The 13089-nt window shown below is 40.6% G+C and overlaps 2 protein-coding genes across 2 annotated transcripts in view; both read left to right on the forward strand.

Annotated features, from left to right (window-relative positions):
* The first annotated feature begins 1073 nt into the window (after positions 1-1073).
* Positions 1074-8821, forward strand: LOC136420686 (alpha-N-acetylneuraminide alpha-2,8-sialyltransferase-like). Its single transcript, XM_066407759.1, has 8 exons — positions 1074-1193; positions 1892-1998; positions 2817-3011; positions 3410-3554; positions 4942-5057; positions 6011-6103; positions 6231-6484; positions 7618-8821. The coding sequence occupies exons 2-8, from the start codon at positions 1919-1921 to the stop codon at positions 7851-7853; spliced, it is 1119 nt and encodes a 372-aa protein (XP_066263856.1). The 5' UTR covers positions 1074-1193; positions 1892-1918; the 3' UTR covers positions 7854-8821.
* Positions 8822-11886: 3065 nt separating this feature from the next.
* LOC136420676 (uncharacterized) overlaps positions 11887-13089 on the forward strand; it is an 88475-nt gene continuing 87272 nt past the window's right edge. Inside the window, exon 1 of the mRNA XM_066407745.1 lies at positions 11887-12564. The gene's annotated coding sequence lies outside the window, so the exon portion shown is untranslated. The remainder of the gene's footprint in view (positions 12565-13089) is intronic.

Here is a 13089-nt window from a genome sequence, read left to right on the forward strand (position 1 = left end):
GTTTAAACATACATGGTAGACGAAAGTGATAAGCTAAGCTAATCCAGTAGAGTCTTTGTACATATGTAGATGTATGAACAGATCATGTTTCTTATACAAGGGTTGCCTAGACGCAACAAAAATATGAATTTATCCGTTGCGTTTAAATATTCAAAGTATGGGAATTTTTCATTATTACATTTGAAAAGAACATTTCTTTCTTTATCGTAAAGTCTACAATCAAAAATAGAAACTGAATTAGGTCGCGTCCCCTGTGAATACGTTTTAAAAGGACTCCTGGGGATGGACATTTTGAATGACAGAATTTATAGGCAACAGTTGGAGATATGAACAAGACAATGTGAACGGTGTAGAAATGACAGAATTGGGTTAAAAAAACTATGCATTATTCATTCGTAACAATTTATCCACCAGGGTATCAACCAAATATTTCAAGCCAAACAAGGACCAATCCTAGCTTACATGTTCATTTGTGTAGGAGATACCTGACTGACTTACACAAAGGTTTCGACTGCACAACATATTTTTTCGTTAAAGGCAACCAAAGCGATATTAGGGACTAAAAAATGGAAATGAAAAAAGTGCATGAAATCTTTATTGGAGTGACATTTACTAACACTGTCTAGCACATTTGTGTAATAACTTGAAGTTCATACTTTGAGCATCTTAAAACCGTGCAAAAACATGCCATACGATGATCCCCTTAGTTTCGCGAGCCTACAAAAACCCCGGCGACGATGTTCAGTAAGTTCTCACATTAAAACGAAGTCATATTTTTGCATCATGGATGTCGCTATACATTATGATAGTGTTGTTTGAACTTATCATGTAGACAAAAAGACAAGATAAATTGACTTTTAAAATCCGATTTTCAGGTCCTAATATTGCTTGGGTCGCCTTTAATGAATGCATCCACCACTTTTATGGTGCTTTATCTAATTTGTGCAACTTATCTGAAATTCTCAACGTACAAAGATGTACATTCTGAAGTACACTTAATATATCGATCTACCTGTGTTACCGTTAAGACCTACAATAACTCTTAACACACCCGGGCGTAACCCATACCACACGCCACCGGTGTTAACCGGTTTTGCAGGTTTTCTACTATCATCGTACACAAAGATGGCGCCTTTAAACAGAGCCGAGGACGGTTGTTTACACCAACATATCTCTGCGTCAGACGTGTAAAGGTAGGTTTAGATTTTGTAAGATTAAAAGGCTTTATTTATCCGATCTCCAAGTTTGACCCTTTGACCGCATGACTCAGTGTAAATCGTCACGTTGTCGCCAGGAGTCGTGGTGACCTTTGCCGGGATACGTACTCAACTTCTCAGTCTTACGTGTCAGGTCATTAACATTGCCGACAGTCTCTAGTGTCCTGGGGGGAGAACACAGGTAGGTTCTACACTGCAGTCCCAATGTATCTCACTCCAAGCATATCTTTCATTCATAGCTTCCTTCTTATCTTCAAATGTTTGTGAAAGAAAGAGTGTAGACACGTTGATAAAGGGCGTAACCTTAGCGAAGGTGCGGCGGCCATGTCACGTGTAATCTCTACTCTCTACCAGACTAACTACGCCGGCTATAGGGAGAATATTTGCCAGGGTTTCACTTGCAGGCTAGGATGGCATATTGTACCCTCTCGTCATTGCCGACTCCCTTAGCATGCTATTCACTCTATTTGGCCACTTTCTACTATTTTCCCAGCGATCCGCGGGGCCTGGTAGAGGCTAGGTAATCTCCAAGCAGATTTATCGGTGACCCTGAGGCAGAATCAAAAGGGCCAACGAGTTTGGTCGGCCCTTTTGATACCCTGCTTGTCACCCATACATCTGCTTGGAGATTATGTGACGTGTAGCTTCTGACACTGTTTCATATATACCTACAGGGCGAACACAACACACAGCCTTTGAGAATGAGACCCATCCTCAAGATGTACCTCGTCCTATCATGCTTCGTGGGACTCACCACTGTCCTGATGTTATTCAAATTAAGGTAAGGTCACAGATTCTCAAGATACTGATCAAAAATACGAAGATATAGTTGTAGATTGAGTAAGCGCCTGCGAAACAGGCATGTATTGTGTTGTCGTCCTGTCAAGGCCATTTGCCCCCCTGGTATTTGAAAATGGCTTCAATTCAGTTCTTGTGACTAGCAAAGGACAAAGAAGGGTGAGGCACAAACCTTAAGGTAGTCCTATGGTCTTTTTTTAAGGCCTTAGGGGCGGTGGGTTGTAATCCAACGTGTCTAGGGCACGGTATTCGAAGGTGGAGCCCAACCCTCTCCTTCCACCGCCTTTTGCCTCCCAACCGAAATCAGGTCGCAATTTTTACACCTAGGTGAAGTGAGGAAAGTCGTGTTTAGTGCTTTTCCCAAGGGAACAGCATCGGTAGCATGTCAGGGGATTCGAACCCGGGACCAATACTGACGTGGCTATGTGGCGGTACAACTGGCCATAAGAATTTCCTCAAAGAACGCTAAGGTCTAAGAATAATCGAAAGTAGGTCGTTACAAGAAGGACAATACATATAGAAACTCATTCAAATATACGTCTAATGCTATTATATATATATATATATATAGTTGGCCTACTTCAAAAGAAGGTTGACATTTATCTGTATTGTTCGCATCCACAATTTTTCATTTTTTTGATAAGCTTTATTCATAAAGCAAAAGAAAATAAATACGGTTTTATAAAATACCAACATGCAGAAAATTGCATTAAACGGTTACGTTAAGCTTTTTCTTGTTACGAGCATATATATGAGTCTTGAAATTTGTTAATATTTGAAAGCATTTGCTTGATACTTCAGAAATACCCTGAGGCAAAATATGCTGGACAGAATGAGCCGGCCGCGGGTGCAGTCAGTCCCACAATTTGAAGAAGCGCCACACGCCCATGGGGACAGGAATTACAGCACGAATGCAACGGAAACGGAAATGGGAAAAATTGTTTCCTCAATCGAACGTGGGTGGACCTTCAACCATGAAGAACTAATGAAGTTGAGGTGAGATGTAGAATCTGTATTATAGTATAAGCATTATTGACTTTGTCTAATTTTTTTTCCTATTGGCCTATCTAAAATTGTCGTCACTTTATTTGCGTATCGATTCATAGTTCATGGTTGATCGACAAATTTTGCTCAGAGTCACTGACGAAAAGTAATGGATCCTACTTGAAATCCGCTAGGTGTCACTGCTAACAATGCGGTCCCAAACGTAAAGTATTGTCACATACATAGATATTGTTAAGCAACAATGCTGAGTTAGGGCGGTCCCAAATGTGAATAAAAAACGGAGCTCTTGTTAAATATTCGGTTGTGAATAAAGAACGTTATTAGTCAGTCATCCACCAACCTTATGAAATTACATGTATATGAATAGTCCTTATTGGTGTTTTTAACAGGACAAAGTTAGCTGTCATACATACAAGGGACGACTTCACACTGACTCGCAAAAACACGCCCCTGCACTCAGTGGTTCCATTCACGTCAGACAAGTACAAGCGGAAGCGCAACGTCACAGAAGACTTGTACAACACGCTACCCCAGGTAAATAAAACAATTTTACACATTTAACAAGTGTAAATTTTACAAGTGCAAGCGTGGAGCAAATATGTATCTTGTGTATGATTGTGTATTATGTGATTGTGAACCCTGCAGTAAGTCAGCACTGGCTGCCATTGCACGGGTAATTTCTTACCAATAAACCATTTTTACATTTAGGGACAATCCATAAGAACTGTATGGCATGTCAGCAGATAGCAGGAAATATCTTCCCCATCGTTAAAATATGTTAGATATTATATAACGTTTATTTGGTCTTCCAAAAAATAAAAAATACGTCTTGAATATAGAATAGTTACATTATGATTCCTGGCCCATGCCCGTAGCCAGGGGGGGTTCGGGGGGTTCGGACGAACCCCCCCACAGGCTTGAAGGTCCACTTTCACAGGCTTGAAGGTCCACTTTTCAATGTTCAAGATTTTTTTTCAAGGCAGACTTATTTGTATTTGCATCAACAGCAAGGCCACACAGGTTAGAATCCTAGAAAAAACTGCTCACTTTGACTTTGTCTCTGATTTTTCCTCTCAAATTCTCTCAAAAACACAGGAAATGCCGTTTCAGAAGGTTCAATTCTTAGAATTTGAAACGCTCCAGGGTCCACTTTTTAACGCCCAATGTTGTTTATTTCAAGGCGGACTTATTTGTATCACCAGCGGGGCAGGAATCCTAGAAAAACTGCTAACTTTGTCTCTGATTTTTTTCTTTGAAATCCTCTCAAAAACATGGGAAATGCCATATCAGAAGGTTCAATTTTTAAAATTTTCCGGGGGGGGATACCCCCAGACCCCCCTAGAAAGCTCGCGCCTACGGCGCTCGATGGTCCCTCAAAGATTAAAAAGAACCCCCCCATTCAAAATCCTGGCTACGGGCATGTGGCCAATGTCAAATGAATGAAAATATCATCATTGCTTCTTTTTTTTCCAGATATTACAATGTAGCCCCTGACCAAGGGTTTTGCCCATCTTGTCCAATGAAAATTGAAGATGAATTTCACTTTGTCTTTGAATGCTCTAGATATGATGTTTTACGTCATATGCTATTCACACTTCTCAAAACAAGTACAAGTTTTAAGAGTCTCGATGCTACACACCCTTTTGAGTACATATTTAAATGCAACAATCCCCACAATGCGAACATAGGTAAATATCTAAACGACTGCTTTCACATTAGAAAAAATCCTGAAGCTAATGATTAAATCAATGATTATTACACAATATCGAAAACGTATGCTAGCCCTTATTGTATTGTATTAGTAATTATGATGTTCAGTCTTATTCTATACTTATACGTTTATGTTAACGAATTCTTGCCATACCTTGTACCATGTACAATTGCCGTGCAATAAAGTTCTTCTCATGTAATTGAATTACAGGAACCCCCAGATTTTCAGACAAAACGCTTCAAGAACTGCAGTGTAGTCGGAAGCAGTGGGATCTTATCGAGAAGTGGATGTGGTCCTCAAATTGACTCCTCTGAGTTCATATTCCGGTAGGTGGACGCATTTGTTCGTACAATAAAAATAAGATTTTGTATAGTCAATAGTCTAATGGTCCAAAAATGACGAGATCGCACTTCTGTAGAAATCCACCCTCATTAAATTAGGACCCCTATCGCTCCACGTTAGCTCACTCGCGTAGGGGCCCTGATCTTCAGCGCCGGCCGGTAGACACGATTCTGGCGACGTCACCACCAAAACAGCTTCAGCCAGTCAGAGGGTTTGCTAAACCTCATCTGAGGCAAACGCGCAAAGGACGCTGGGAAGCTATCAATCAATCAAGCAGGTTACGTCTCATATCGTTATTTTAGGTTCAGAACAAATTAACCGCCAAATAAGAATAGCTCATTGATTATTCATGAGCAACTGTCAGTAACGGTGCCAGAACCATGTCTATCGGCGCTGAAATTCAGGGCCCCTACGCGAGCGAGCTAACGTAGAGCGATAAGGGTCCTAATTTAATGAGGGTGTACAAATCGAGAAACGTTTCCTGAAGTATCGAAATGAGGATGACAGAGATAGGTGTTTATCGTTGCCCTTGACTCGTAGAAAGCTTCCTGCGAAGGGGAAGGGGGACCTCGTGAGCTCAAATTTGACCTCCACTTCCTGTCAGTCTGTGCCTTCACTTCCTGCTAATCTACTGTATTCAAACTACTACAGGCACGCAAGCAAACACACAAACAGACACACCGGACCAAAAAAAAACTTACACGGGGGTAATAAGGTCGTTCACGATTCAGAATACGCATGCGCAGCGACGTGTATTGTGGGTAATATGTCAAGGGTGAAGCCCCCTGAGACATAAACAAAACACGTCTGGACATTGTTATGCAAATCGAGACAATGGTCGAGGAAGAAAACGGTTTACAAGTCAGGGGCATTAACCTTTGACCTTGCGCATGCGTACTCGGAATTGATAAGGACCTTATTATTCTTCTCATTCCAGGTTCAACCTTCCTCCTCTCGTGAAACAGTACACCGGTGACGTAGGAAAAAGGACGGATCTTGTAACATGTAACCGTCATAGGTTGAGCAAAAGGTCAGTAACATGTTGTATCTAAGACTAGACACATCAGTTTCAGTTTATTCATTTCGCCAGGGTACCAGTGATCTGTTTAAATAATGTAAGTGTCAATTAACTGTCTTCCTTCTTGTTTTGCTTCCAGGCTATCTAAGTTGGACTCATCTAAGGACAGAAAACTTTTCAAAGGGATCTTGAACGGACAGTTTCCGACTTTGTCATATATCTGGCTTTTCCCCTTTTCTGTACTTAGCGACGTGAAGAATATACTATCATTTCCCGACATATTGGAGAAAATAGGGTCTCCCGTAAAGGCCGTCTTTAGCAATCCAAGGTACAGCATTCGTAGCAAAAGATTCTGGCAGAAAAATGGCGTGAAAGAAACGTTAATGACATCTGGTAAGTAAGCAATATTTTGTATAACTTTCTTACAGTATGGCAAAGGGCTGACTAGATATTATTTACAAATATGATATTCAAGTACGAGATCAAAAGGTACAAGTAATCGAAGCGTTGTGTAATATTTAAGGAGAAAGACCTGATTTGTTCTTGCAATGTTCCTTACAGACACAAATCCTGCACGCGATTATAATTGCTTGCTTTTAGTCATTCTGGATGATGAATTGAACAAGATTGTGACAATTTGAGAATTTCCGAAAAATCATGGGATATCTATTGTTCTCCTCCCGTACGTTTCAACTTCGTCAGCTTTGCTTTTCATGTGACATATATTGTTATCCTCCCATAGGTTTGACCTTCGTCAGCTTTGCTTATCGTGTGATATCTATTGTTATCCTCCCGTAGGTTTCACCTTCGTCAGCTCTGCTTATCAAATGATATCTATTGTTATCCTCCCGTAGGTTTCACCTTCGTCAGCTTTGCTTATCATGTGATATCTATTGTTATCTTCCCGTAGGTTTCACCTTCGTCAGCTTTGCTTATCATGTGATATCTATTGTTATCCTCCCGTAGGTTTCACCTTCGTCAGCTTTGCTTATCATGTGATATCTATTGTTATCTTCCCGTTGGATTCAACTTCGTCAGCTTTGCTTATCATGTGATATCTATTGTTATCCTCCCGTAGGTTTCACCTTCGTCAGCTTTGCTTATCATGTGATATCTATTGTTATCCTCCCGTAGGTTTCACCTTCGTCAGCTTTGCTTATCATGTGATATCTATTGTTATCCTCCCGTAGGTTTCACCTTCGTCAGCTTTGCTTATCATGTGATATCTATTGTTATCCTCCCGTAGGTTTCAACTTCGTCAGCTTTGCTTATCATGTGACATCTATTGTTATCCTCCCATAGGTTTGACCTTCGTCAGCTTTGCTTATCGTGTGATATCTATTGTTATCTTCCCGTTGGATTCACCTTCGTCAGCTTTGCTTATCATGTGATATCTATTGTTATCCTCCCGTAGGTTTCACCTTCGTCAGCTCTGCTTATCATGTGATATCTATTGTTATCCTCCCGTAGGTTTCACCTTCGTCAGCTTTGCTTATCATATGATATCTATTGTTATCCTCCCGTAGGCTTCACCTTCGTCAGCTTCGCTTTAGAAGTGTGCGATGAAGTTCACGTGTACGGCTTCTGGCCGTATTTGGTGGACCGGCGCGGCAACGAGATAGGCTACCACTACACTGACGATAATCATTATGGGAGGGGACTGACCACGCGTGGACACAAGATGCCGCGAGAGTTTGCCAAACTACTGGACATGTACAAGAAAGGAGTTTTGAGACTCGTGACAGATAAATGCCTTGCATAACCAGTGAACCACCTCAACTGACGATTTCGCAATATAAGACGTGAAATCAAGCGCCTTTGCAAGAAATAACATGGCGGATAAGCAAAAAGTAATTAGAACGGACCATACTAAGTTAAATATGGGAGTCATTGGATGACATATGACCACAAGATGTAATGCTTGAGAAAATCGATAGATGGCGCTCAACACCTGAAGGTTGCATCTCGGGTTCCATTTGGTGATTGTATGTAGTCGACCACGTATTATGTACTGCATTTAGTTCATTCGAAAAACGTGTGAATATAGTATTTTCACGGTTTTACCTTTGTAAAATCCGTGACAACCTTCACAGCTGACTCGGTCTGTGAGAGCATAGAAATTGCTTTTAAGAATTAAAATAGCTTCATAGAAATTGCTTTTTTTTAATTAGAATTCAGGAAACACATCAGCAAAGCATCAATTGTGTATTAGAATTAATAATCCTGACTATATGTGTTGTTTATTAGGTTAACGCAAACGAAAGCGTTTCACTGTTTATTATAGGGGACAATCAGAAGGTTTCGATGATGTACCAACGTATCCTTGAGTGCACGGTACATTAAAGGCAACCTAAGCAGTATTAGGGCGCTGAAAGTCGTATTTTCAAAATCAATTTTTAAGTGATTTCTATCCATAGTAAGTTTGAATAACACTATGCCATTGTACATCGACCATCATGAACCAAATATACGATGTCGTTGTGTGGTGGGAACTCATTGAAAATCTGAGCACTTGGAGGCCAGCCATTATTTCAAATCTTCCAAACATGCACGATTCTGACCAATTAGTCCCGAACGCTTCCAGACAATTAATCACGTGGTCATGTCTCAATTTACTCTGACATTGTGACGTCATGCGACCGGAAGTTACCGAACATTGTCGACAGAAAACGGTAACGGCTGGATTCTGGGCTGATTTTTGGGTGGTACCAATAAATGAAATGCACCTTCTGCGACTTGTTGCTGCACAATGTTTTAACGCCCAAAGTATGAAATAATGATGTAAATGTGCTAATATGGGGCAGTAAATGTCAATTTCATATAGATTTCCCTATCCAGAATATTTCCACTTTTACCCACTGAATTCGCTTAGGGTACCTTTAAGGGAGGGGTTGCTTTGAATAATTGTCTTTCAATCTGTGCGTTTATCTATCATTTTGGCTCATATATCGAATTCCATACAAAAAGGGGCTAGAACAAAAGAAATAATAGAATTTTTGGTAGATTAAGCGGAAATATAAAACACATACAACTAAGATTAGCAAAGGCTCTAGTCATGGCCCTTATGTATTCACCGGAAACTATGTTGTCCTAAAATTATTACAAACATACATGGCACTGGCTGGTGATTAATATGTAGCTGCAATTTACTCAAAATATGCCCACAGTAGAACGAATCATCCATAAAAAAAATCTGAGCATATTTTTCTATCAATCAAATCGTTAACATGCATATGAAACATTTGTTTCTGGTATATACCATCCACAACCAATGCTTGTCGGCCATGCATCTTAGCTTCGATATACCTCATGAGGTTTACGGCTCTAGTGTTATGGATTCAAATAAGACAAATATTGTATATTGAAAGTAAAAATTAACGAACGTGTATAAACCCAACTCGTAGTTGAACCCTGAAAATATATATACGGTACGTTATTCTATTGAACCATCTGAAATTGTCTTTACTTCTTTAACATATCTATTCAGAGGTTTGGTATAAAAACCTAGTTCTACCAGATATGTCCTTATAGTCACTAACGAAAGATAGCGGATGCTATCTGAAACGTCTGAGTGTTTCAAAATTTTATCCAGTTGCTTGAGTAATTATTTTTGGCGTATCTTATTACCTGGATGTCTAACCTTCACCAGCGTGTACGGTACGTTAGTACACCGGAACTCCACAGTTTCGTACACATATATGTCTGAATCTTTGTATGACAGTTTCACGAAATGAATACTCGGCCTTTTATAGCAAAAATATCTAATGAAAATAATATGAATGTAAAGTAATAATAAAAATAATAAAAAATAGAATAGATAAAAAATAAAATGAAAATAATATAAAAACAATATAGATAATATGATATAAATATTTGATATAAATGTGCTATTCTTTCATATAACGTGAATACGACACCTATCTCATTGAACTGTTTTTTTCAGCAAATAGCTAAAGATGCACGTTTTGCCCAATAGGGGTTTAAACGGCGTTCATTATCTCTGTAGTACAGCAGTCCATAAAAATGTACGTTTTTGTTTGTTGTATTGTGCGCGTACTAAATTACGGGGTGCCGCTCTATTCATTAAGGTATGATTCAATTAGCGAGCAGTTTTTGATCTATGGAGTCCCATGTGTGCATTATAAACATCTAATAGAGCCTGCAAAATGGGCTAACCACATTTACGAGATTAGCCCCTTTGATGTGTAAACATCACTGCGCTTTTGAATTCTTCAAAACCTAATGATGTTATACCCCAATGATATATACATATGTTGATGAAGGTTAGACATCCAGGTAATAAAATACGCCAAAAATAGCAACTGGATAAGATTTTCAAAATTAGCGTATATATACATGTGTATTATCTTCTTTCTACTTTTGAGGGTTAGCGGATCTAAATCATTTCCATATATTCTATTAACGAAGCTGAAAAAGTTGACATCCTCAAGCTCGTACTTGTGGGCGCCTTCTGGATAGTTAAAAAAACTGCTCTTACTTTACTCTTGATATTGATAGGTAAATTCTTCACCAAAGACAAGATACCTGTTTCTAATCTTGTATATCTTAACCGAATTCTGAAGAAGCCGTATCATAACATTTCAAAGTCGTAAAAAATGATACAACTTTGAACAGAGACGGGGGGTGACACAGGTTATCTGGCACTTACGACCCGTTGCTGCAGTCACGTGGCTCTATCGTCACCTTTCAAAGTCGTAAAAAAATGATAAAACTTTTAACAGAGACGGGGGGCGACACAGGTTATCTGGCACCTACGACCCGTTGCTGCTGTCACGTGGCTCTATCGTTACGTCCCGGATGTAGCAGTAGACGGGTCCATGTATATATCCCAATTTCTCCTAGTGTTGGTCACGTAAAGTTTCTAAAGTCTTCTTTCATATTGATGAATACGTTACAGCGTCAGGTGGATAATGTATTCTCCCTGCATTGCGCCGTACGATGACGGATGAGTTGTCAGAACGCTGAGAGTTCCCTCTTCACGAAGTAATCATTGCGTCTCGGCGCTCCCTTTACACTTCCCCAACCTGCCGCCAGGAACTAAGATAGGAATTTTAAGCACTTCATGATATTTCACTGATATGTTTTACAATGTTTATTAATTTATTTAGATCTTCAAAACATCTTGGTAGCCCTTTCAACAATAGACCTTCTTGATTTCCAAGGGGGCTCGGAATTGTTAACTTGAACCATCTGTCATGAAACTTTTTTTTGTATTGTTTCGTGTTGCAAATAGCCTTCGGCAAGAACTTGCAAATAAAACTCGTTAAAGTGTCACATTCATTTCGTTATGTTTATTTTGACAGGTGGCAGCTATGATGTATATGCGCTTTGATTACGTTGATGTTGTCTAAGGATTAAGGGCATTAAATTGTTTTACGTAGACTACTCCTAACATTGATATATTCATCAATATCTAGCTGAAATAGACATTAGTAGCTATATACGTTCTTTTTTGGCGTTCAGGTCGACGTTGCTCAAAATGGGGCTTTCTGTAAGCTTTGATAATCTTTTGTATGGTTGGGACTTGCATCATATCTATCTTTCTTTCAATACGCATCTCAATCGATGCACAACGTTGTGCCAAAAATATGTTGCTGTATTTATCTCAAATGAAAAAAAGAGACTTTTTGAAGTTTAGCGCAGTATGTTGCCTGTTATAATACATGTTCTCTTGAAAGATGTGAGGAATACGTTAGTGTAACTGCAATTGAAAATGAATAATTCTATCCCGGTAGTCTACGGAATCAGTGGTCCATTTAATGGATTACCATAATGAGAGGCTTCCAAGAGGCAGCGGTGGAGGTACAGGTGAGGCTGACACGGAAGATAGCTGCACGGATTCATCTGCCTCATTCGTTCAAACCGCCCGTCACTTTCATCTTCATCCCTACTCCATTCTTCGATTCGTAGCACGTTTATGAAATGTACGGCTTAACTGCACGTTTGGGAGGATTTGGGACGTATGTTTGTGACGTTTTCTCGGGTTGAGAACGCACGGGACGTGGGCGTCGTGCACCTTTCCATACCGCCAGGGTTACAACCAATCAGACTCGGCCACGGGATGTGATGGAATCCCACTCCTCCGCGTGTTGAACGTTTGACTTCCTCACTCTCTTCTAGCGTAAATCTCCCGCCGCTGAGGCATCTCCTGGTGGTTACAATTCACCTCAAGCCTCTCTCAGATCTCCGAGATTTGGTCTCGCATCACAAGACGGTAGGCTGAAGAAGACTGACGACCTGGATATCGGTTAGCGTCATCTTTGTGGCGAGCTAACCCCTGCGATTGCTCCCGGCAAGGGCTTATTTCATTCTCAGCCACGGTCAGCGGGAGGGAGAGACGGAGAGATACATTCACCGGCACACACGGGGAACATTGCCGGCGTTATCATCACTCTCTCCGCGTCAAGAGGCGCCGCGGCGCGCGGAACTGCCGAATCGGCGCCTCCAGGCAGGTGGGTCTATCAACCATTTGATCACTTGCCCCACATTTTTGGGCATGATCAGGATATTCATTATTTACGTTAACCGGTGATATCCACAGGCTACGAGGCCACAGATGGTGGCGAGATTTTGTGTTAAACCGTTTAGTTTGAGGGGAGGGGGCGTTGCCGTGATACCGTTCATGCATGCGGACGGGAGACATCGCTGCGGCAAATCGGTCCGTTCCGTTGGCAGGTGTCACCAACATGGCCGTGGTTTATCGAACAGCCGCTGATAATTGACACGAGTCATTTCCGGTCTTGCGCAGTCCACTGTCTTTTACGGCGCTTTCACAGCTGGCGTGAAATAAAAATTCATTAGGCAAGACGGATTGGAATTTCTACCAAGGAGGCCCCCGCCGGGACTCAACGTCGCTACCGTCTAAGGAAAACACTTCGATAACATGCGAGGGCCTCAGGCTTCAAACTTTAACGTACTCCGTTTGATTTTTCTTTTTACTCAAGTGGTGTTTTGCACGCTTTCTTCTAGGTGATCGC

This window comes from Branchiostoma lanceolatum, chromosome 15, assembly GCF_035083965.1.
Source record: "Branchiostoma lanceolatum isolate klBraLanc5 chromosome 15, klBraLanc5.hap2, whole genome shotgun sequence".
NCBI lineage: Eukaryota > Metazoa > Chordata > Leptocardii > Amphioxiformes > Branchiostomatidae > Branchiostoma > Branchiostoma lanceolatum.